The 24909-nt window shown below is 40.3% G+C and overlaps 1 protein-coding gene across 4 annotated transcripts in view; it reads left to right on the plus strand.

The window, feature by feature from the left end:
• Nucleotides 1-24909, plus strand: part of UPF2 (UPF2 regulator of nonsense mediated mRNA decay) — a 118360-nt gene that overhangs the window by 90074 nt on the left and 3377 nt on the right. For all 4 annotated transcript variants that reach the window (XM_029953308.1, XM_029953307.1, XM_029953310.1 and 1 more), the window contains exons 18-21: nucleotides 226-324; nucleotides 10573-10740; nucleotides 19333-19474; nucleotides 20675-20795. In XM_029953308.1, coding sequence (XP_029809168.1) covers nucleotides 226-324; nucleotides 10573-10740; nucleotides 19333-19474; nucleotides 20675-20795 — 530 coding nt within the window. The remainder of the gene's footprint in view (nucleotides 1-225; nucleotides 325-10572; nucleotides 10741-19332; nucleotides 19475-20674; nucleotides 20796-24909) is intronic.

A 24909-nucleotide genomic window follows, 5' to 3' on the forward strand; every position in this document is an offset into this window, starting at 1 on the left:
CTTGTGATTATTGAAAAATAATTCCTTTGTAAATTCATTTCAGTTTGTTTTCCTAAGTACGTTACTATATTAAAAAGGTTTTTTGTAAAAACATGTAATAATGTTACATATTTTACTTACTTGTTCCTTGAGTTATGTTGAACAAGTTATCCATGCAAAAGACTCTGCCATCCAAAACATAGTGGTAAAAGTTCCCCGTCTGATTTCTTGTTTTGTTTTAATAAGGAGGTAATGATTAAGGGAGGTGGACTTAAGCATGTGCCTTGTGTGGAAGATGAGGACTTCATTCAAGCTCTGGATAAGATGATGCTGGAGAATCTTCAGGTACGAGCAGTTCCTCTACTCAGAGGGTCTTCTCCCTACAGGATACTGCAGCACATTTAGTGTGGGTGACACGAGGGTCCTACATCAGAATATTTGCCTCCGCAGCAGCTTTTTCCTAACTTGTGCAGTTGGCATCTGCCAGTACTCCTTATACCCCATCCTCATGTGCACATTTCTTTGGGATACACTGGGGGGGAAATGTGGTAAATACAAAACTTCGAACAGAGTAATTTTAATGTACCAGTCTCTGCTTTTTCTCTCTGAAGTCTTATTTCTTCACTCTCTTTTTTATTTCTAATTTTTTTAATGTTTATTTATTTTTGAAGGAGAAAGAGACAGAGCTTGAGAGGGGGAAGGGCAGAGAGAGAGGGAGACAGAATCCCAAGCAGGCTCCACCCTGTCAGCACAGAGCCCCATGTAGGGCTTGAACCCACGAACTGTGAAATCATGATGTGAGCTGAAATCTAGAGTCAAACGCTTAACCAAATAAGACACCCAGCAACCCCTCTGAAGTCCTATTTCTATTGCTAAGACCTTTTACTTATAGTTTGTTCACGATTCAAACTTGGCCAAAGATAAATATTTGGGGAAATGTAATATAGTAAATTATTAAGCTTGATTTAAAATGTAAATAACTTATATATAAATATTTAGAGGAATACTGGTTATTTGATGTTTAAAGAAATTTTGTTTAATGTATTCTTGACATTAGTCCACTGGGTTTTATAAAAAGCTCCTTCTTCCCCAGTGATTTAGAATAATTATGAATAAACAAAATAGTTAGGACACTTGTGGAAAGTGGAGGGTGAGATAATAAGACAGTAGAACATTTTAAACACACAATAATAGATTGGCCTAAGAACAAATAGATTAATGAAATAGGAAAGTCCAAAATCGACCTAACACATGGCGGTTTAATAATAGGGTACAACATTGCAACTCAGTTGAAGGAAAATGTATTATTCAGTGAATGGTCAGTAAAAATAAAGGTTAATTTCTATTTTATACCCACACCAGAATTAATTGCAAATTTATCAGAAATGTTAATAATTGTGAAGATTATTGGTTATTGCATTGAGACTTCACCTTTCTTCTTCATACATTGCTGTCAGATAGTGTTAGTATTACCATGTTTCAGTTGAAGCCACAGTAAGGCCACAAGAGTAAGTGGTGAAGTCTGTTTTCAACAATCTTGCTCTATTGCCTTCTAGCATAGAATGCTGCGAGAAATGACAGACCAGAAATAGCCTACATAGGGCAGGGTAACGGCTGTAGTGTCCTAGCAGATCCTACAAACCAATGAGGACAAATGAATGACCCAGGTGGTTTTTTTTTTTATTGTTGATTGAAACAATAAGTAAAATCATGCTAAAGCTCACTAGTAATCAAAAGAAAAGCAAATTAAGATGAGCCTTTTTATCAGATCATCATATATTAGGATGTGAAAAGTGATAATACCCATTGTGGTTAAGTGTGGGTAAATATCTGTATTTGGACTATGTAAATCAGTCCAGCCTTTCCCCCCCACTTTTATTTATTTATTTATTTATTTATTTATTTATAAATAGTTTATTGTCAACTTGGTTTCCATACAACACCCAGTGCTCTTCCCCACAAGTGCCCTCCTCCATAACCACCACCTCTTTTCCCCTCTCCCCCTTCAACCCTCAGTTCGTTTTCAGTATTCAATAGTCTCTCAAGTTTTGCGTCCCTCTCCTCAACTCTCTTTCCCTCTTCCCCTCCCCCTGGTCCTCCATTAGATTTCTCCTGTTCTCCTGTTAGATCTATGAGTGCAAACATATGGTATCTGTCCTTCTCTGCCTGACTTATTTCACTTAGCATGACATCCTCGAGGTCCATCCACTTTCCTACAAATGGCCATACTTCATTCTTTCTCATTGCCATGTAGTACTCCATTGTATATATATACCACATCTTCTTGATCCACTCATCAGGTGATGGACATTTAGGCTCTTTCCATGTTTTGGCTATTGTTGACAGTGCTGCTATGAACATTGGGGTACATGTGCTCGTGTGCATCAGCACTTCTGTATCCCTTGGGTAAATCCCTAGCAGTGCTCTTGCTGGGCTATAAGGGAGTTCTGTAGATAGTTTTTTGAGAAACCTCCACACTGTTTTCCAGAGCAGCTGCACCAGTTTACATTCCCACCAACAGTGTAGGAGGGTGCCCGTCTCTTCACACCCTCGCCAGCATCTATAGTCTCTTGATTTGTTCATTTTAGCCACTCTGACTGGCGTGAGTTGGTATCTCAGTGTGGTTTTGATTTGTGTTTCCCTGATGATGAGTGATGTTGAGCATCGTTTCATGTGCCTGTTGGCCATCTGGATGTCCTCTTTGGAGAAGTGCCTGTTTATGTCTTCTGCTCATTTCTTCACTGGGTTATTTGTTTTGTGGGTGTGGAGTTTGGTGAGTTCCTTGTAGATTTTAGATACTAGCCCTTTATCTGATATGTCATTTGCAGCTATCTTTTCCCCTTCTGTTGGTTGCCTATTAGTTTTCTTGATTGTTTCCTTTGCAGTGCAGAAGCTTTTTATCTTGATGAGGTCCCAATAGTTCATTTTAGTCCTTGATTCCCTTGCCTTTGGGGATGTGTCCTATAGGAAATTGCTGCGGTTGAGATCAAGGAGGTTGTTTCCTACTTTCTCCTCGAGAGTTTTGATGGTTTCCTGTCTCACATTAGGTCCTTCAGCTATTTTGAGTTGATTTTTGTGTATGGCGTAAGAAGGTGGTCTAGTTTCATTCTTCTGCATGTTGCTATCCAGTTCTCCCAGCACCACCTGCTGAAGAGGCTGTCTTTTTTCCATCAGATACTCTTTCCTGCTTTGTCAAAAATTAATTGGCCATACATTTGTGGGCCCAGTTCTAGGTTCTCTATTCTGTTCCATTGGCCTATGTGTCTGTTTTTGTGCCAATACCATACTGTCTTGATGATGACAGCTTTGTAGTACAGGCTAAAGTCTGGGATTGTGATGCCTCCTGTTTTGGTTTTCTTCTTCAATATTACCTTGGCTATTCAGGGTCTTTTGTGGTTCCATACGAGTTTGAGGATAGTTTGTTCTAGCTTTGAGAAGAATGTTGGTGCAATTTTGATGGGGATTGCATTGAATGTGCAGATTGCTTTGGGTAGTAATGACATTTTCACAATGTTTATTCTTCCGATCCTTGAACAGGGAATATTTTTCCATTTCTTGGTGTCGTCTTCAGTCTCTTTCATAAGTTTTCTATAGTTTTCGTCGTATAGGTCTTTTACATCCTTGGTTAGGTTTACTCCTAGGTATTTTATGGTTTTTCTTGCAATCGTGAATGGGATCAGTTTCTTGATTTCTCTTTCTGCCGCTTCATTATTGGTGTATAGGAATGCAACTGATTTCTGTACATTGATTTTGTACCCTGCGACTTTACTGAATTCATTGATCAGTTCCAGAAGGTTACTGGTGGAGTCGATTGGGTTTTCCATGTAGAGTATCATGTCATCTGCAAAAAGTGAAAGTTTGACTTCTACTTTGCCAATTCTGATGCCTTTTATTTCCTTTTGTTGTCTGATTGCTGATGCTAGGACTTCCAGCACTATGTTAAACAACAGTGGTGAGAGTGGACACCCTTGTCGTGTTCCTGATATCAGGGGGAAAGCTCTTAGTTTTTCCCCATTGAGGATGATATTAACTGTGGGCTTTTCATAAACTGCTTTTATAATGTTTAGGTAAGTTTCTTCTATTCCGACTTTCTCAAGGGTTTTTATTAAGAAAGGGTGCTGTGTTTTGTCAAATGCCTTTTCTGCATCTGTCGACAGGATCATATGGTTTTTATCCTTTCTTTTGTTAATGTGATGGATCACATTGATGGTTTTGCGAGTATTGAACCAGCCCAATAACCCAGGAATGAATCCCACTTGATCATGATGGATAATTCTTTTCATATGCTGTTTAATTTGATTTGCTAGTGTCTTGTTGAGTTTTTGCATCTGTATTCATTAAGGATATTGGTCTGTAGTTCTCTTTTTTTGCTGGGTGTCTGTCTGGTTTGGGTATCAAGGTGATGCTGGCTTTGTAGAATGAGTTTGGAAGTTTACCTTTTATTTCTATATTTTGGAATAGTTTGAGAAGAATGGGTATGAGCTCTGCTTTAAATGTCTGGTAGAATTCCCCTGGGAAGCCATCTGGCCCTGGGCTCTTATTCGTTGGGAGATTTTTGATAATGGATTCAATTTCTTCACTGGTTATCGGTCTATTCATGCTTTCTTTCTCTTCCCGTTTGAATTTTGGCAGTACATGTGCATTTAGGAATTTGTCCATTTCTTCTAGGTTGTCCAGTTTGTTGGCATATAATTTTTCATAGTAATCGCTGATGATTGCTTATTTTTTTAATGTTTTATTTATTTTTAATACAGAGAGAGACAGAGCATGAGGGGGGAGGGGCAGAGAGAGAAGGAGACACAGAACTAGAAGCAGGCTCCAGGCTCTGAGCTAGCTGTCAGCACAGAGCCTGATGCGGGGCTCGAACCCATAAACATGAGATCTTACCTGAGCTGAAATCAGAGGCTTAAGCGACTGAGCCACCCAAATGCCCCGATTGCTTGTATTTCTGAGGGATTGGTTGTAATAGATCCTTTTTCATTCATGATTTTGTGTATCTGGGTGCTCTCTCTTTTCTTTCTGTGGAGCCTGGCTAGAGTTTTATCAATTTTGTTTATTTTTTCGAAGAACCAACTCTTGGTTTCATTGATCTGCTCGACTGTTTTTTTGGATTCTCTATCGTTTATTTCTGCCCTGATCTTTATTATTTCTTTTCTTCTGCTGGGCTTCGGGTGTTCTTGCTGCTTCCCTTCTAGTTCCAGTAGGTGCTCTGTTAGAATTTGAATTTGCACTTTTTCTAATTTGTTGAAATTGTCTTGGATCGCAATATACTTTTCTCTTAGACCTGCCTTTGCTGTGTCCCAGAGATTTTGGATTGTTGTATTTTCGTTTTCATTTGTTTCCATATATTTTTTAATTTCTTCTCTAATTGCCTGATTAGCCCAATCATTCTTTAGTAGGGTGGTTTTTAACCTCCACATTTTTGGAGGTTTTCCAGACTTTTTCCTGTGGTTAATTTCAAGTTTCATAGCATTGTGATCTGAAAGTGTACATGGTATGATCTTTATTCGTTTATACTTATGGAGGGCTGCTTTATGCCTCAGTATGTGATCTGTTTTGGAGAATGTGCCATGTGCACTCGAGAAGAAGGTGAATTTTGTACCTTCAGGATGCAGAGTTCTAAATATATCTGTCAATTCCATCTGTTCCAATGTGTCGTTCAGGTCCATTGTTTTTTAGTGATTTTCTTTCTGGTTGATCTATCCATTGCTGTCAGTGGAGTATTAAAGTCCCTTGCAATTAGCACATTCTTATCAATAAGATTGTTTCTGTCTGTGATTAATAGTTTTATGTATTTGGTCACTCCCGAATTTGGTGCATAGATATTTATAATTTTTAGGTCTTCCTGATGGAGAGACCCTGTAATCATTATATAATGTTCTTCTTCATCTCTTGTTACTGCCTTTACTTTAAAGTCCAGTTGGCCTGATATAAGTATGGGTACTCCAGCTTTCTTTTGGCTTCCAGTCGCATGATAGATATTTCTCCATCCCTTTACTTTCAACCTGAAGGTATCTTCTGGTCGAAAATGAGTCTCTTGTAGACAGCAAATAGATGGATTTTGGTTTCTTATCCATTCTGTCGTTTGGTTGGAGCATTCAGTCCATTTACATTCAGTGTTATTATTGAAAAATGTGGGTTTAGAGTCATTGTGTACTCCATAGAATTTGTGTTTATAGTGGTGTCTCTGGCACCTTGTATTCTTTGCAACATTTCCCTCATAGAGACCCTCTTAGGATTTCTTGTAGGGCTGGTTTCGTGGTCATGAATTCTTTCAATTTTTGTTTATTTGGGAACACCTTTATCTCTCCTTCTATTTTGAATGACAGGCTTGCTGGATAAAGGATTCTTGGCTGAATGTTTTTTCTGTTCATCACATTGAAGATTTCCTGCCGTTCCTTTCTGGCCTGCCAAGTTTCATTACATGGATCTGTAATCACTCTGATAGGTTTCCCTTTGTACGTGAGGGCCCTTTTCTCCCTAGCTGCTTTCAGAATTCTCTCTTTATCTTTATATTTTGCCAGTTTCACTATGATATGTTGTGCCTAAGGCCGATTCAAATTACGTCTTAAGGGGGTCCTTTGTGCCTCTTGAATTTGAATGTCTATTTCTTTTCCCAGATTTGGGAAATTCTCACTTATAATTTGGTCTAGTATCCCTTCAGGACCTTTCTTTATGTTTTCCTCTTCAGGAATTCCTATGATACGGATATTGTTCCATTTGATTGTATCACTCAGGTCTTGAATTCTCCTTTCCTGCTCCTGGATTAATTTCTCTCTCTTTTTTTCAGCTTCCTCTTTTGCTATAACTATATCTTCTAATTCACCTATTCTTCTCTCTGCCTCATCAATCCTTGAGGTGGCCACCTCCATTTTAATATTCACCTCATTTATAGCCTTTTAAAACTCATCACACCTGTTTTCAAAGTTCCTAGTCATTGTGTAGTTGCTTCTTTGATGCTTTTTTCAACCCCAGCGATTAATTTTATGACAAGTTTTTTTTAATTCTTGATCCGGTATGTTGTCTGGATCTTCCTTGAGCAGTTCTGTGGCTGTGACTTCTTCCTGGAGGTTCTTCAGGGGAGAGTTCCTTTGTTTTGTCATTTTTGCTAGTTTTCTCTCTCTTGTCAGCTTTAGAAAGCTCGTTGTGCACTGTGCACTTATTAATATTGCTCTGTTAAAGGAGGCTTATTGACTGTCCAGGGCCTGTCATTTCAGGAAATATTCTTTTAATGGTGTCTCTCAGTTTCTCCTACTCAGCGATATTTGGGACTCGCCATCATGCACACTTTGGCTTGTTTCTTGGGGTAGCCCTAATAAGGAAAACAGACAGACAAACACAGAGGGAACAGAAGCACACAGACGCACAGACAAATCAAACAAACAAAGAAATTAAAAGGAGGAAAGGAAGAAAGAAAATGGAGAGGAACGAGATGAAAAGAAGAGAAGAAAAAAGAAAAAAAAATAAAGAGGGTCAGAGACAACGAAGGACAATGGACAGTCTAAAAGTGTATGGCCAGTGGAGGGGAGAGACAAGGATGAGATACAGGAGAATATATCTGGATTGCAAGAAAGAAAAAAAAAAAGGAGAAAGGAGAAAGGAAAATAAGGAGTAAAAATTAAAAAAATATTTTGAGCAAAAAAGGTAATAATAATAATAATAATAATAATAATAAATAAGTAGAAAGAGGAAAAAAGGAATTAAAAAAAGTTGCAGCTCCCCCTTGCTGATAGGCGTGGTTTGGTGTAGTAGGTCTTGGGGGGCTGCTCTCAGAGGCTCTGCCTTTGTTGCTGCAGAGAGTAGAATGGCAGCACGCTAAGCTCCACTGGAAGTAAACACTGAAGGCCACTCTAATGAGTCCGATCTCCTTGTGCCATAGCTCAGCCAAGTTGTATTTTCCAGGCCCGCCTTTGTTCAATGTCCTAGTCCATGCACTTTTATGCTACCAAAGATGAGAGGTACTTGGTTTGGTGGCTGGCTTCTTAGGGGGAGGGATCAGTTTCTTTTGGGTCAGGCCAGGATTTGCGCTGCCGCTGCCTGAGGCAAGGTGTGCAGCTGGAGATGAAGTACACGCCCTCACATACAAGGCTCTGGACTCCCAGACCCCAGCTGGAATAACAACCGCTAGGGGGTGGGAGCAGTTTCTCTTGGCGCAGGCTGGGATTTGCGCTGCTGCTACCTGAGGCGATGGACGCTGCCGGAAATGAGCTAAGAGCTCCTGCAGGGAAAAGCACAAGCCCCGGCCTCCACTGCCTCCAACTCCCTGCCGGGATTGCGTAGGGGTGGGGGCTGTTTTTTCCCTGTTGGCACCTGGGATTCGGGATTCCCGCGGCCAATGCTGGAGGTGAGATGTGCCACGGAAATGAGGTGCGTACTCCCACTCCCGCAGCCGAGGTCGAACTGAGCACCACTGGTGCCGCGGCCGCGGCCGCTGACTCTCTACCAGGATGACGCAGGGCTGGAAGCTCTTCTTTCCCTTGCACCACCCAGGTTCGGGATTTGGGCTACCCAGCAGTTATATATGGAGTGAGAGTTTCTCTCTCCGAGCGCGGTTAAACGTTCTTTATCTCTTTCCCAGAGACAGTACTATGAGTGTGTTCAGTTTCTCTGTCTCTTCCCTTTGTCTCTCGGGCTCCTCGCGCTTGCCCTGTGTTGGGCTGGGGCTCCCACCTCCCCTGCCCTTCTGGGGCTGGCTCGTTGTCCAGTCTCCCCAGTTTGCACTCACTCACTCAGGTATCTTTGAAGTTGTCTTCTTTCTGGAGTCCGTATTTTCTCCTTCCGCTCTTGCAGATGAGAGTAATATCCTTCTCAGTTCAATAGATGGGGCAGACGAAGTTTACAGAGCTCCCTTCCTCTCCGCCCTCTCCAGCCTTTTTAGAGAGAAACTTAGTAAACCTAGCATATGGGCATGCCATTTGATCTGAAAATATACCCTTACTAATTTTCACTCAGGTACATGAAGTTAAATATATAAATGTCATACTGTAATAGGGAAAAGTCTAGATTATCAATAGAGAACCAATTATATAGATAAGAGCATATCCATATGACTAGCTCTGTATATACTCAACTACAAAGATGCCCATGATACAGAATCTAAAAGAAGAAAAACATGTATATAGTACAAAACAGTATGTGTAGATGCAGCTTCTATGTATATGTGGATTACTAGTATTTTCCAGAAAAATCTGGAGAACATGCCTCATTGATACTGCTTGTTGCACCTTGGAGCAGGGTAGAGGGAGGGGTTGGTATGGACACATCAGCGGGTACATTTTTGTATTTAAATAATTTACAAAGACAATATTTTCATTTTATAATTAGAAAAATTAATTTCCAAATAAAGATTGATCTAATATGCTTTCAAATTTTGAGTAAAAGTATTTGTAAATCTTACGAATCTGGGATACGCATCTGAGATAACTTTAAGCAAATTCTAGCAAATTAGAACATAAAAACAATAAAATCTCATATCTTTATTACCATTTTATTTTATTTAGATCTCTTGCAAATATGGAGCCTATATCAAAGACCACTTAGAGTGTGGGAAAGTAATTTCAAAACCTTTGTGGCCTTTTGTCATTACCGGCTTAGATTTGAAGAATCAGGTTCAGCTCTTTCCTCATTTGTGCTCCATTCAGCAAATACAGAAAATTATGTGCAGTTCCCAAAAAGCACCATGCTGTTTCGTGTCCTTGCTGTGCACCTGTCGTCTGTCCCTGGGAAGTCCCTGCATATCCCCCAGCCCACTCTGCTCCCATCTGCTTACAAGAAGTCATAGGAAGCCTTAAAGACATTCTCAAACGTCCCTTCTTTATTCAGTCTTCTGCGAAGTTTCAACATCCACCCATTCCCAGCCAGGCCTGTGTAGTCACTTCACCTCCAACACCCGTTATACATGACTTGGATGAATTGTAATTAATGTATTTCTCTATCTTAATTAACAAATTTTGAACTCTTTGGGGGTAGAGACTGTCTCTTTAGTATTGGTATCTCTGAGCGCAACACATAAGAAGTCTTCAGTGAAGGATCGTTAAATAATTGATTAATAAATCCAATGGAAGTCTTTAAAACTTGCTATTAACAAACGAAGTTAATCTGAACAGTAATAGATTCCATTCAGTCCTAAATATTAATTGAGCACCTGTGGTATGTAAAACACTGCTAGAGAACACCAGGGGGAGTGGATTCGGCGCTGAACCCCGCCAGTCTGGTGGAGGATTGTCACCGAGAAGCAGGCACTTGTGACACGTGATATATGAAGGAAGATAACGCAGTGCGGGTATGCATTTCAGGAGCTGGCCGAGTCAGGGGAGCTGCAGCATTGTGTGTTTGGGCCCGTGAGAGCCGCAGCGGCAAGCAGAGCCAGTCACACAGTCACACTGGCCTTCCCCGGGTCTTCCCAGCCACATGCCAGAGGTGGGCGCAGGGGACAGGGCGCCTCTGTTTCTGCTGCCTGTCAGAAAGATTACTTTGGCTTTAATGATTATTGTGTTTTAAGAAATAATGGCACTGAATGAATTGTGCAGTTTATATTTACATGTATCCCTGTTTACTTTGGAGTACTTATATCTTTTCATTTCTGTCTTTAAGCAACGAAGTGGCGAATCTGTTAAAGTGCACCAACTCGATGTTGCTGTTCCTCTGCATCTCAAAAGCCAGCTGAGGAAAGGGCCACCACTAGGTGGTGGGGAGGGAGAGGCCGAGTCTGCAGACACTATGCCGTTTGTTATGTTAACAAGAAAAGGCAATAAACAGCAGGTAAGAGACTCTCACCACGGGCGATTGTTGCTTAACAAGTGTGAGTAATAGCTTTGTTTGATAGGTTGTAAGTTTTTTTTGTTTTTAATTTTTTTTTTTAACATTTACTTATCATTGAGAGACAGAGAGAGACAGACCATGATCATGGGAAGGGCAGAGAGAGGGAGAGACACAGAATCTGAAGCAGGCTCTAGGCTCTGAGCTGTCAGCACAGAACCCAACGCAGAGCTTGAACTCACAAAATGTGAGATCATGACCTGAGCCGAAGTCAGATGCTCAACCAACTGAGCCACCCAGGTGCCCTAAGTTATCTTTTGCCTACAAGGGGATAAGAGTTGGAAACATTTAAAGTATTCAGTGGTAGAAGTAATTTTATTTTTTAGTACGTATAGAAGACACATCTGACTGACTTCTTTTGAATGGATATTTTGTAAAGGAAAGGACATGTAAATTTTGAATTCATGTGTATTTGTTAGAATATATAAATACCTTGACTTTGGAAGGCAGCTATGCTCACCACTATACCACCAAGACACAATACCTTGACTTTCAAGAAGAAGGTTTCATGAAATAACTCAGGTGGGAAAGGAAAGGAGAGTGATGGCAGATAAATCTCAAGAAAATGTTCAATTGTTCAGATTTCTGTTGAAAATCATTGTTTTTAGACCCCTAATCCTTCTCCATTCTCATACTTCCTCCGCCTCGTTTCCCATGTCTTACAGATGGCCCTCAAAATCATTTCCCCGATCACTAAGCTGTTACTTTAGGGATTCATACATTAGTTGACACTCTCATTCATCAGATATTATTGAGCATCTCGTATGTTCCAAATACTGTTCTCGGTGCTGAGGCTATGGTGATAAAAGTCCCCGCCCTGTGAGCTCACATCTTGCTAAGGTTGATAGATGAATGTATTTGCAGAGAGTTAAAAGTGCTATGAAGAAAATAAAGCCCAACTCTGACACAACTCTAGGACATATCACATATTACCGATTCACTGAGAATTTTTTTTACATTTTAACATTTCTGAAATCAAGCTGCCTCTTAGCATTTATAAGTAGCAGCATTTTTTTCTGTTTTAGTGATGTGTGAAATAATAGTGTGTCTTACAGTTAATGGGCCATTAGATTCTATGAAATATGGCAGCCACCACAACCTAGAGGCCTTCCGTATTCATTCACACGGTCACGTAACAGGTAATTTGTTGCTCACTTGCTACGTACCAGGCACTGCCCTTTGTGCAAAATGTACAGCAGTCACCTGAGTCCCTCCTCTCTTGGGAGCTTTCATTCTGGTGCTGGGAGGCAAGCAGTGAAGAAATATGTAACGTCAGCTTAGGGGAAATGCTCGTAAGGAAAATAAAACAAAATAGAGGCTAGAGAGAGACTGGTTGGGAGTGGGGAGCCTGCTCTTCTGAACGGGCCAATCTGCAGGTCCTCTAATGAGATGCCATCTGTGATGGACGAGGTAGTCTGTTCCCTCTGTCAGCACAGCCGCCAAGAGATGATGTCCAAATTAGTTTGTATCTTTGCTCTTGTCAGAAATTTCTTACATACTCAAAGGACCAGAGTGTCCAGGATATATTATTTTGTTACACGGCAAGTGAATCTTGAGATATAAAAACTGTGCACCAGTTAGAATCCTGGAAGGGAGGAACAGAAAAGACCTCCCATCGTGTTGTATGTGACGTTAACCTTGGCTCGGGCTCAGAGCACCGCTGTGTCTTCAGAGACTGCCTTCGCGATTCCTTTCCAGCGCTAGCCTTTCTTCCGTCGCGGCCTCTGGGGTTAGCGCCCCTCTGGAGAGCTCTGCCCTCCCCAACCCTCAGGCTAGAGCGCTGGCATTTCCTCACTCCCCTGTCCTCCACTGAGTCCCTAGAAAATCAGGGTGGTTTTGATCCAGACCTTAAGCTGAGTGTTGGATCGAGAGCTTTGTAAACCTGCTCTCCCCACAGGACCTGAAACTGCGAGTCTGTCACGGTTCCCGGATATCCCACGCCCCGGGTTTCCGCTTTACTGTTCTGGAGACTGCATTGCTCTCTGGGCTTCGCGTTTCTATTTCAGTCGTTACCTTTTGGATCTGTTTCTTTCTCTTTTTTCTTTAAAACCTCTCAGCCCCTCCCTGACCCGATCACCAAACGTTCTTGGCATGAAAGAGCGGGATCGTGGATTGGGAAGGGCCGTACCGGCCACTTCGGTTTGCTGTCCTTTGCTGCCCGTTCCCGCAGCGCTGCGGGACGTTCGTGTTGCTGGCGTAGTTCTCCAGGCCTTGCTGTTGCCTCACAGGGGGCTTGGGAATATCCTTCTGTGGAGATCAGATCACACAAGAGGAAACAATTCGTTTTCTTCATTTGTCCCTTCCTTTTGTGAGGCACATGTGAAAATTCATCTTAACTTTGTCAACTTGTATACCCATTTGACCTTTTTAGAACATGTAGACATAAATTAAACCACAGCCTACCTTAAGAAACTCGTGAGCTTTGAAAAATAAATTCATTTCAGCAGTCCTGAATTCTAAATTGTATGAATCAAAGTAAGACTATGTGTTTATTTTGTAGAAGGAATATTTTTGGTTTAAAGTAGATAAATTACATGCTTTATGACCCATATAACTACACAAAATGAAGAGTGGAAGTCCTTATTTCTTAAAATGTGAAATTTTATTTAACTTTTAAGGAAATGTTTTTATTGAACTTTGTTAAAAATATTAAGCATGAAATGAGAGCTCAGTGTACTTGGTTTTTAAGTAAATTTTCAACTCATAAACTCATTTGGAATTTTGGAAAATGTTCAGTTTTAGGAACATTATTTGAAGAAACATTACTGGTATTTTGTGGTCTGAAAAAGAAAGTTATTTTGTTCTGATTTTTATTTCTTTATTTAACTTTTGGGTGTTGGCCCTTCTGGTGCAACGGTTTTTCTAGAAATGTGAAATGTTTTGCCTTATAGGAATCTTTCATTCCTAAGTCAAAGATCTCTTTGTGTAGCAGATTTCTGCTCAGAAAGAAGTTTCTTCTCTAGTCATTAGGAAAATAAAATCTTGCACCAATAAAATGAGTAGTTAAAAACAAAGAGGATAATGCTATTCATAATTTATTTCTTTCTAGATTTAAATATTTATGAATTAGAATAATGAATCGAAATAAAATGTTTTGGTCATTAAAACATTTCATAAGAGCATCGTATAATGTTTTAAAGAACTTTTTGATTGCTTTAAACAAATGCACAATGTATTATAGCTTACCACTTGTAAACAACCCATTTTTTGCAGTATTTTAATATTTATAAGGAGTCATCATTTGTTTTATATATCATTTGACTGAATTGATACTTAATAGTAACTTGGAATTATGTATGTGTATATGTGTGTGTGTGTGTGTGTGTGTGTGTGTGTTTCAATTTCAGCCACATTTATGAAGTAGCTTTAAGGTACAAAGTAAATCACTTCATTCTATTACTATATTCCACGAAATCAAATTTGAGTGACTTTAGTTTTTTTGTCATTTAATTTGCCATAAAGTATTGACTTTGAAAAATGTTTTAGCAGTAAAGACACTGGTGAGGTGGCATCAGGAACTTGGTCTCTTGTGCTCTCTGTATTTATTACTGTCTGTTTTGTCTTCTTTTTTAAGTACATAATACTTGGAACATTTTCTTTTGTAAAGCGTGTCTCAGGTCAGTTAGTCTTATAAATGAAGAGAAACCTATATTTGGTGCATTTTGACCATTATGCAATTTGATTTTTATGATGTTTTATATTGTTTCATTAGTGTGGTAAGCACCATCACCATTAATCTCGTCATTACTGAATTGTGAAAGACAATTCAAATGTTATTATCAGGAGCCCAGTAAGGGGGGAAAATGGCCACCCTGTTTTCTCTCTGAATATGTTAATGTGGTGACCGATAGAAGCATCTTAGAACTGCAGCTTGTGATCTCATAGTGATCAAGAAGTTGTCTGCGTGCTTTGCCTTTAGTATTTCGTGAAATAGTAATACGCCACTCTTTCTACATTTGCATGTTTTTGTACATCAGTTTGTAAAGCCTCTGAGGAAAAACCAGTCAGCTGGATACGTAAGAGCATTGTAATATTGGAATCTGTAACTTGTCTTGAGAGACTCAGATTTTTCGCCTCTCTTTACCCTTATCACCTCAAAGAAGGCATCTCATTTGATACTAGGGACAGAGAATGACTTAAAGGTTAGCTGCCATTCTTGAAGCCTAATAGGCATTTTATACTTCACTGAGACAGTACTCAACATCGTCCAGATTTCTTTACTTTAATAAAATAGTAGCAAAGTAATTATAATAACAGCTAAAATACATTGAGTTCCTACTGTGTTTTCAACATTATTCTTTTATGTGTAATTATATCTTTAAAATTAATGTGTTAATATATGTAGCTCTATCTTTATTGGTTTATACTGACTGGTTAAATTTTATTTGGAGTATCTGTACCTCTGATATATATTTACTAACCATATTTCACAATTGTTCTGTTGAGGGAAGATTAGAAAATTGATTCTAGTCATCATTCTGGAGATTGTTCTCATAGTTGTGGTCTTTCTAGAATTTGACATCTCTATCTCTGCTGTCATAGTAATTTGACCTACCTCTGTGTACAGAGTCCATTTTAATTCAGCTTTTCTCTACCATTAGTTTTTTTGGCGCCTGGATTTGGGAATGCAGGTGCAACAGGATGCTTTCCTCATGAATAGTGCTGAAAATTAAAAATTTCATTATGAATTGTTGTGATGTCTCAGTAAAGAGTCTGGCAGAAAATTCTTTTGGAGCTGAACTTTTTCTAAAGTCAACTTACTTTTTGGGTATCTTCCTGAATTGTAAAACACAAATTAAAAGGTTTATTGGAGGGAATGATGACCATTTTATTTTCACTTTGTTTCCGTTGTTTTTGTTAGTGGGGATAAGAGACAGTTGGGGCAGGTCCCATTTGATACAGACACTCCTGGTGCAGACTTGCTGCGCAGGCCCAAGGACGGTGCGCAGACGTAGTCCGGGTGTGCCTTTCCACTTGGAGGTTGTCAGTCTCATTCTGTGAAGAAGATGTTTTTTTTTAGTTGACATGTGGTTTTGTTTTGTTGGGATTTTAGTTTCAGAATGTACAGTAAGTAACGAGGGCTATTTTTCTTCGGAACTTTGTTATTTTGGCGCATTGTGACTAGGTAATATTTACAGAGAACCTGTGTGTGCCGGGCCCTGTCCTGGGCACCGTACGTATTTATCTTACTTAATTCTCACAGCAACCCTCAAAGGTAGTGTAGAAATCCTCCTCGTACAGTTGAGAGGAAGAGCTGTGAAGCCCGCCTGTCTGATATAGAAATCCGTGTTCTCTGCACCGCCAGCAGGCGCACATTTCATGGGAGCGCTGACTGTAACATGGAGCTGAGGGGAAGTTTGGGGAAGAGGCAGAAAAAAAGATGGCACAGAAGTCATAGATGTGGATGAAGGGAACACCAGACCATGATCAAACCATGGACAGTAGAATTTAGCAATAAACAGTCCGCAACATGCAGTTTTTAAAGGAGACATTGTTGAGAGATTATGGAGATCCTTTTTTTTCCCTTTTGATGGGGAGTTGATATGAGGAAGTACTTTTTAAAAGGCTGTGTTCAGGGGCACCTGGGTGGCTCAGTTGGTTAAGCGTCTGGCTTTGGCTCAGGTCATGATTTCATGGTTCATGGGTTCGAGCCCCGCATCGGGCTCTGTGCCGACAGCTCAGAACCTGGAGCCTGCTTCAGATTCTGCGTCTCCCTCTCTCTCTGTCCCTTCCCTGATCATGCCTCCTCTCTCTCTAAAATAAATAAAAAACCTTAAAAAAAGAATAAACACTTAAAAATTTTTTAAATAAAAAAATAAAAATAAAAGGCTGTGTTCAGGGTCATGAGAAAATAGAAGGGTAAACCCACTGCTTGTGGAGAGATTCTGGAAAAAAATAGCCATTCACTTTCATTTTTATCAAGTAGTAAGATTTCAGGGCATCTGGGTGTTTCATTCGGTTAAGTGCCAGACTCTTGATTTTGGCTCAGGCCATGATCTCACAGTTTATGAGTTCAAGCCCTGCATCAGGCTCTGAGCTGACAATGTGGAGCCTGCCTGAGATCCCCTATTTCTCTCTCTGTCCCTCCACTGCGTGCTCGCTTGCTCACTCTCTCAAAAATAAATAAACAGTTAAAAAAAGAGAGATTTCAACCAGGAAGGGTAAGTTGAAGATGGGGTAAAATCAGATAGTGTCAAAAGTGATAATTTATCTACTTTAAATGAGTCCCAGTCTTTAGGCAAAAATAATTAGGTACTCTGTATGTAATTGCAGAGCTGCTGTTTTAAATTTAGAAAGTCTTTCAGAATGAGGCAGTAGTCAAAAGATTCATAAATGAGCAAATAATTTCCTTGTTCAAAGAACAGGGAAAAGTACATTCTGAAAACTATGCAATCCAAGAAACTTGATGTTAACTTTTAGCATAATTCTAGATTGAATTTTAAAACAGATTTAGTCATTATGAAAATGAAAATTAAAACCAAAGTAAAAAATATCACTATATACTCACTAGAATGGCTAAAATGAAAAAGACTAGCATAAATAGATACATGATAGACAGATAGATAGATAGATAGATAGATAGATAGATAGATAGATAGATAGATAGATAAACAGGCAGGCAGGCAGGCCATACCAAGTGCTGGCAAGGGTGTGACAGAACTGGAGCTCTCACACACTCTTGGTGGAGTGTAAAATGGTACAACTACTTTGAAAAACATTTTCACAGTTTCTTAAAAAGTAAAGCACATCATGGGGTGCCTGGCTGTCTCAGTAGAGTGTGCGCCTCTTGATCGTGCATGAGTTCGTGCTTCATGTTGAGTGTAGAGTTTACTTTAAAAAAATTAAAAAGTAAAACACACCAGGTATTCCTAGCTTTTCATTACTGGCATTTCACATCTAAGAGAAATGCAGATGTATGTCTACACAAAAACATATGTTAAATATATTTGTAATAACCCAAAATAGAAATCCCAAATGCTGTCAACAAGTGAGTGGATAAACAAATTGTGGTGTATCAGACAAGGGAATGCAGCTCTACAACAAAAAGAACTGAACTGTTAATACACAAAGCCATATGGATGCATCTGGAAATAGTTGTGCAAAGTAAAAGAAGCTGGACAAAATTAAATGTGTGTTGTATGGTTCAGCTTACATAAACTTTTAGGAAGTACAGACTATTCGGTAGTGATAGAAATCAAGTCAGCAGTTGCCTGGGGGTGGGGCAGAGAAAGAGATGGCTTAATGTTTGTTTATATTTTTGAGAGAGCAAGAGGGAGAGAAAGCACGATCGGGGGAGGGACAGAGAGAAGGGGACAGAAGGTCTGAAGTGGGCTCCATGTTGGCAGCAGAAAGCCTGATGGAAGACTAATTCATGACCTGAGCCAAAGCGACTGAGTCACCTGAGCGCCCTGCCAAATGGACTACCTTTAATACATTTTTATGTTGCTGTGTGAGACATTCAGTTACCTACGGTGGTACAGATGAAATGTAGTTAAGTTGGGTCTGTAGATGTTTGACACCCACACTTAATATTCTTCACCTTCAGGTATCTGGCCCAGTACATGTAGTGTTCTGGGTATTGCGTTTTAAGGGGAATATTGCCTGACCGAAGAACATTTTATAAAAGAGAATACTTTAGAAGAGGACATCTGAGATAGTGTCAAGGATCAGAAGGGCACAGGTAAAGCAGAGAGAGGTCGGGCTCCTGAGCACAGCTCCCTGTGCCCTTTTTCCTCATGAGGCATCGCTGTTGATCCAAGGTATTAACGAAAGTCTCTTAACTGAGGTGTGCATGTTAAACACAGCAGAGAGAATTCAAGTTATGAAATGTTTCTATTTTGTACTCAGATAGGTACATAGCTTACTCATCAACTTCCAGGGAACCATGGCCCTTAAATTCATAGATTTCTATCTAAGTTTGTTTACCTTGCACAATCCTAACCAGGGACATCCTGCTAAAAACAAAAGCATTTCACAGATAAGGACTCTGTCTCATGACAGAGAAATATGTCTCATAGGGCAGTTGCTTAGCTCGTCCTGTGTTCTGACATTGCATTCTATCTTTAGAAATTAGGTCTATCAGTACTAAAGGTGGAATAGGTTTGTTCTGTGTTGTTCAGGAGGCCAAAACTGCTTCCAGAGGAATGAAATGAAAAGGACGCAGGTTACAGCTTGCTGTGTAAAAGCTGTTTTTGACTATTGCCCATACATAATAGGGTCAGTATGACAGAAATATACCAGCTGCTACATGTATGCCTCTAAACATAGTGCAGGAAGTGAGAAGCTTCTACTTTTCTTGGGGTCGAACTTGATGGTCTTCCATCCCTAGTGGGTTTGTCTCTAGTAGATTGAGTCTGTTCTCTGTTTATGTTCTCAGATGATACTGTCTCAGATGATACTGTCCTGATACTGTTAGTATCAGGGAAGATGTTACTATTTTCTGAACTCATTTAATTCTACTTAAAATTTTGAGATCTTTTTTCTTCTTTTGATTTTCTCAAGCCATTTGTAATTTCTTTTTTTATTTTTTCTCAGTTTAAGATCCTTAATGTACCCATGTCTTCCCAACTTGCTGCAAATCACTGGAACCAGCAACAGGCAGAACAAGAAGAGAGGATGCGAATGAAAAAGCTCACACTAGATATCAATGAACGGCAAGAACAAGAAGATTATCAAGGTATACCGCCATTTATAGGACAGAAGTAGAAAATATCTGTGCCTCTTAGGATTTTTAAATATAGAGTATCAGAGTTCTTACCTCCCCCTTTTTGTGTCATCTTTATAAATATTTAGCCTGAAAAATTGTTTTTTTATATTCCATGCTACATTTTTCTCACTTACGTGCAAAGTAACAATACAATTTTCATCATACTTTGGTAACTCCATTATTTAGTTAGATCCCCTACTGTTAGAGCTATGTTTGCAAGTGAGATGAGGATCAATTTCTAATTGCCTCATGTTGCCAGTCATCTGTGATTAAATTAAATTAAATCAGGACATATTTTTTTTTAAAAAGACATATTTATTCTTTCATTTTATCTGTTTGGGAGTCCTGTCTCGAGGGCCCCGTGTTCCTTCAGATTTGAGAATATACTCAAATTAGGATTCCCGTTTTATGCAGATAAACCCATCACTCTTGGTTTAACTGGAATGTTATGTGTCTAGAGTCCATGAACCAGCCTCTTGACATTTCTGTGTCACCCCAATTTTAGAGCCATAACATGGCGGTTTGTATAGCACTGTACTGACATGCTGCACAAGAGACTGTTGGGTAAATAAGTATTTGGTTTTCTGTCCTTGAGTCTGTCTTCTAGAATCTTTTCTGGTTGATACCCAGCATTTTTAGCAGTAAGTGAGAGTAACTAGCACTCAGTATGAAGGGCTTAACTGTGGGCTGCACACTATGTTACGTACTTCTATAAAGCATGCGCACTCATCACAGTTCTAGGAGGTAGGTGCTTATTCTTATCCCCATTTGACATTTAAGGAAACTGAACTGGAAAGAGCCATGGCTAGTAGTGGCAGAACTGGGATTTTTACCAGCAGTGTCTTGTCTGGCTGCAGACAGTGTGCTTGTAGCTGTTGAGCTAAACTCCTTCTCATACTGTTTTTACTGCCTCACAAGACACTTAGGTGGTGCCCAACTTGACAGAACGGGGGACATTGGATATTAAATGATATTTAAGAGCATGTCTCCTCTCTTGATGTGCCCTTTCAGAATTTCTTAATTATTATAGACTGTGTAATGGTTATTTTTGCTTACTCACCTACCTAACAGAACTAGTAAACTTGATCTCCCTATGGTTTTATTGCTTCGTGGAGGTGAGTGCGTGTACCAGAGGTAGCGCCTACTTTTCTGTTCTGCTCCTGCTTACAGAGATGCTGCAGTCTCTCGCCCAGCGCCCAGCCCCGGCGAACACCAATCGGGAGCGGCGGCCTCGCTACCAGCATCCGAAGGGAGCACCTAATGCGGATCTAATCTTTAAGACGGGTGGGAGGTAGGACAGTCCCTCTCTATTTCTTCTCCATGGCTGTTTGTTTTTCATGATGTCCCCATGGGTATATAGTTCTGGAGTACACCTAATGCTAAAGGCCTGATTATTAGCAAAATAGGAAAGTCTTTGAGTTGTAAATACTTGAGAAAAGAAAACCTATTTATAAAATAATTACAGCTGTTATTTCTTTATTTCTTTTTTTTTTAATCTTTAATTTCAACCACATTGATCTTGGCTTTCACTTTCTCTGAGTGGACTTCTTTGGATTTTTAAAACTTCTCTTTTGCATTATAGAGATGACTAGTTATAGATGAGTCTGGGAGAAATCACAGGCTTTTGTTTTAGAATTTCTCAGGTCAGTGTTAAGTAATCAGTGTTAACAAAAACTTAGAACCCGTTTCCTAGACTTTCAAGCTTGCAGGTTGAACTTGTTTTGAGGTATTTTGTATGTTTTTAATTATAAAACATCCTGCTGGGATCTTTGCCAGATTTACTTTTTCTTTTTCTTTTCTTTTTTTTTTTTTTTAAAGTAGTCTCTGAGCTCAGCCCAGAGCCCAATACAGAGCTTGAACTCATGAGCCTGGTATTTGAGTTGGATGTGTAACCGAGTAGCCACCTGATGCCTCCCGAACCGTGTTAGTTTTTCTTAAACCTGAGTTGCTTAGAGTGAAATAGTTAGAACTCTAGAACATACATAGATGTTTCCTAAGGAGATCTTTTAAGGGAGAAGATTATTTAAAGTTTTTCTGAGATCTGATCTAAAGACCCACACCATCAACACAGTTTTTTGTCTTACGGTCGAGTTACGATTGAAGGTGTCATTGGCTTTGCTGCTCTCACTGATCTCCTACAGGATGTTAGTATTCAGCTAAGGACATACCTCAGTCCCGAGATGTCACCTTGCCCCTAAGGGTAGGCAGGTTGGGTATGGAAGGGAGTGTGCTCGGAGGGGAGCAGAAGAGTTCGTTACTGTGTAGAGCAGTGCTGGGGAAATGCACGGGCCCTTTACTCGCTCTGCGTTTGTGTGTTCCTGATAACGTTTTTCTTTGAACTATATGCTCAGACAGCTCTAATCAAATTGCTGGTTAGAACAGTGGTTTGTCAGGGTGTCTGACAGTTTAGGGGTCTGTTCTTTAACATCTATTGAGTGTAATGTTTTTAGAAATCCAAGTTAGAACTGATGTACAAATTCATCTAATTAGGCATAATAAGATACTAGGTTATTTTTATTATCCAAACTTCATTAAAGTATTTTAATAAAATATTTTATTGCTGATAAAATATAGAAGCCAGCTAGTTTAACATGCCATGCAAATTCCAGTTTTCGGCTTTTATATTTTCTTACATAGCTTTAAATATATTTCAGGATTCTTGATAATACCCATTTTTCTTCTTGTCTCATGATTGGCAAATAGAACTATTAGTATATTTTATTTTGAGGGGCGCCTGGGTGGCTCAGTTTTTTGTCTGACTCTTGATTTCAGATCAGGTCATGATCTCACAGTTCATGGGGTCGAGCGCGGGCTCTGTGCTGACAACAGGTAGCCTACTTGGGATTCTCTCTCTCTGCTCCTTTCCCACTCATGCTCTCTTTCTCTCTCAAAAATAAATAAATTTTTTTTTAAATTAAAAAAAATAACTTTAAAAAGTGGAATATTCTATCTTGATGTTTTCCATCAGTTTTACCTGTTTATATTACAACTTAACGTCTCTGAACAACATTATTTCTATTAATACCTAATCCCTTCTTGAGTCACTTAATGCAAGTATAGTGTCTTTCCTTAATGTTTAAATGTTTGGGTGGATTTATAGAATCATTAAATATGATATTTGGTACAGGATGGATATCTCCACTGTGATTTGCTCCCCTCAGCATCTGCCATGGGTTCAGTGTTCCTGCACTATGACAAACTAAAAAGCACGAAAAGACAAAATCTTTACCCTCAAGTCTGGTAGGAAGACCAAATGTGGGTACTTGTAAGAACTAATTCTGTCCAAGTCATACATTTATTTAAAAAGCCATTGAGAGTTTATGAAGTACCAGGCATTTCTTGAGCAGTAGGGGGAAAATATTTTAAAATAGATGTGTGAACTTCTATATGCTAATAGATGGACACGAAGGCATACCTTTCTTAGTTTGCCGCCAGTTACTCAGTTATTTTTCCTAATTCTCTTTGTTGACTGTTTTCCTTCCCACCTTCCAGCCCCTAGTTAACCAGACGTGGAAGAATTGGCTGTTTGCTCTTTCTTCCTCCCTGCTCACTGGGGTGGCTGACTGCAGTCTGCTGCCTGCCCCAGCCCCCAGCTGCCCCGGCCACACTTCTTTCCCTCTCAGGCTGCCTCAGCAGCGCTTGGCACACGGCCCCTCTTTTTCTTGACCTATGCTGTCTTCCCTAGACTTCTGTGGCTGTCCTGTCTTCCGGTCTTTGTCCCTTCCGTGGCTCCTCCTCCTGTCTCCTGACTGCTCTGTGGGCTTGCCTCTGCCTGGAGACCCTCTGCGCCTCCGGGTCCGTCCTAGGTGCTCCTGCCCCACGCTTGTGCGCTCTCCACAGTAGGTGTCCTTCCCTCCTGTGGCCGTTCCCTTCCAGAGCTCCAGGTCAGGTCTCATAGTTTAGTTTCTTTTTGTTTCTTTTTTAATTTTTTTAAACATTTATTTATTTTTGAGAGATAAAGAACATGAAGGGACAGAAAGAGAAGGCGGCAGAATCTGAGGCACGCTGCAGGCTCTGAGCAAGCTGTTAGCACAGAGCCCGACGTGGGGCTCAAACCCACGAACCGTGAGATCATGCATGACCTGAGCTGAAGTCAGACCCTCAACTGACTGAGCCACCCAGGCGTCCCCATAGTTTGCCTTCTGACTGTTTGTTCACCTGTCTTCTGAACCACCATCTAGAAGGTGTGTCCCCTTGCCCCGGAGGCAGGACGCTTCCTCTGTTCTCTGGCCCAGCCAGAGGAGGCGCTGCTGAGCCAGTTGTCCAATCTGAAAATGGAGGTTTTAGTTTGGCCTGTTCATTCCCTCAGCCTCTGTATCTAGTTAGTTTGACAAATCCTTTGATTCTGGTCCTGGATGGCTCTCACATTTGCCTCTTTGATTCTCCCTCTGCTCCTGAGACCTGAGACCAAGCCGCTCTCGCCTCTCATCGGATTGCTGCCCACAGCCCCCACATAGCCTCTCAGTGTCCAGCGCCAGCCCTTCCAGTCCATTCTCTGTGCTGAACCGCTTGTTCTTTCTCAGGTGCAGTCTGCTGTCTGAGTCGGTGAATTCTTGTGCTTGAAATGCTCCTCCTGGCTTGTAGTCCTTCTGCTTATGTTCTTTTTTACATCCCTCTTGTGGAACTTTCTTGCACTTTCCTCTGGATATCTCCTGCTCTCCCTTCGGGTCTTACCTTGATATTCTCAGGTCTGATGTAGGTTGGTCCATATATGCTGCCCTTGCTTGCTCTGCTTCTAGAGACCTTCTCCTGTTTATATTCCCGTGAGACTGAGGGCTGAAGGCAGAACTGAAGCCTTGTCTTGTTTTCCTTTGTGGCCCCTCTGTCACTCTTGTGCCTGCCACACAGTTGATACTCGGTTCATATTTGTTAAGTGGATAAAGGGACTTTTAGAAATCTGTTTTTGGTCATTTAATGAACTTTTTCCCTAAGCTCTGCTCCCTAGGAGCTCTTCTGTCCTCCTTTCCTGATTTTGTGAAAGTCCCAATTCTTGAGCTGCAGTCTCCTCCTGTTTTAAATCTCTTCTTAAAATCATAACTAAAAGAAATGCTGACTTGTCCATCGTTTTTTAAACTGGCTCTCTGCAAAGTGTTAAGGTATTTTCAAAGCCAGCGCTCTTACAATGCAGGTGTGAGTGAACGTGGTAGAGGAACAAGCAATCGTGTAAACATGAGTTTTTGAGCCTTTGAGCACCAAGTGTTCTTTGCCAGTTTTTTAAACCTAAGTTTTAAATGAAGAAATGTAGTGACTTGAAGGAACGTAACTGGTGGGGTGGAGTCTCCTGGTGGTTTGGCACCTCTTTATTATTTGCCTGTTTTTAACGCTGAGCCAGACAGTGGAGAGATGGGGATCTAGAGTGGCGGGTCATCCGGTCCTTGGGGAGAACGTGCTGCGAGATGAGCTCC

This window comes from Suricata suricatta, chromosome 10 (assembly GCF_006229205.1).
Source record: "Suricata suricatta isolate VVHF042 chromosome 10, meerkat_22Aug2017_6uvM2_HiC, whole genome shotgun sequence".
In the NCBI taxonomy this organism is placed as follows: domain Eukaryota; kingdom Metazoa; phylum Chordata; class Mammalia; order Carnivora; family Herpestidae; genus Suricata; species Suricata suricatta.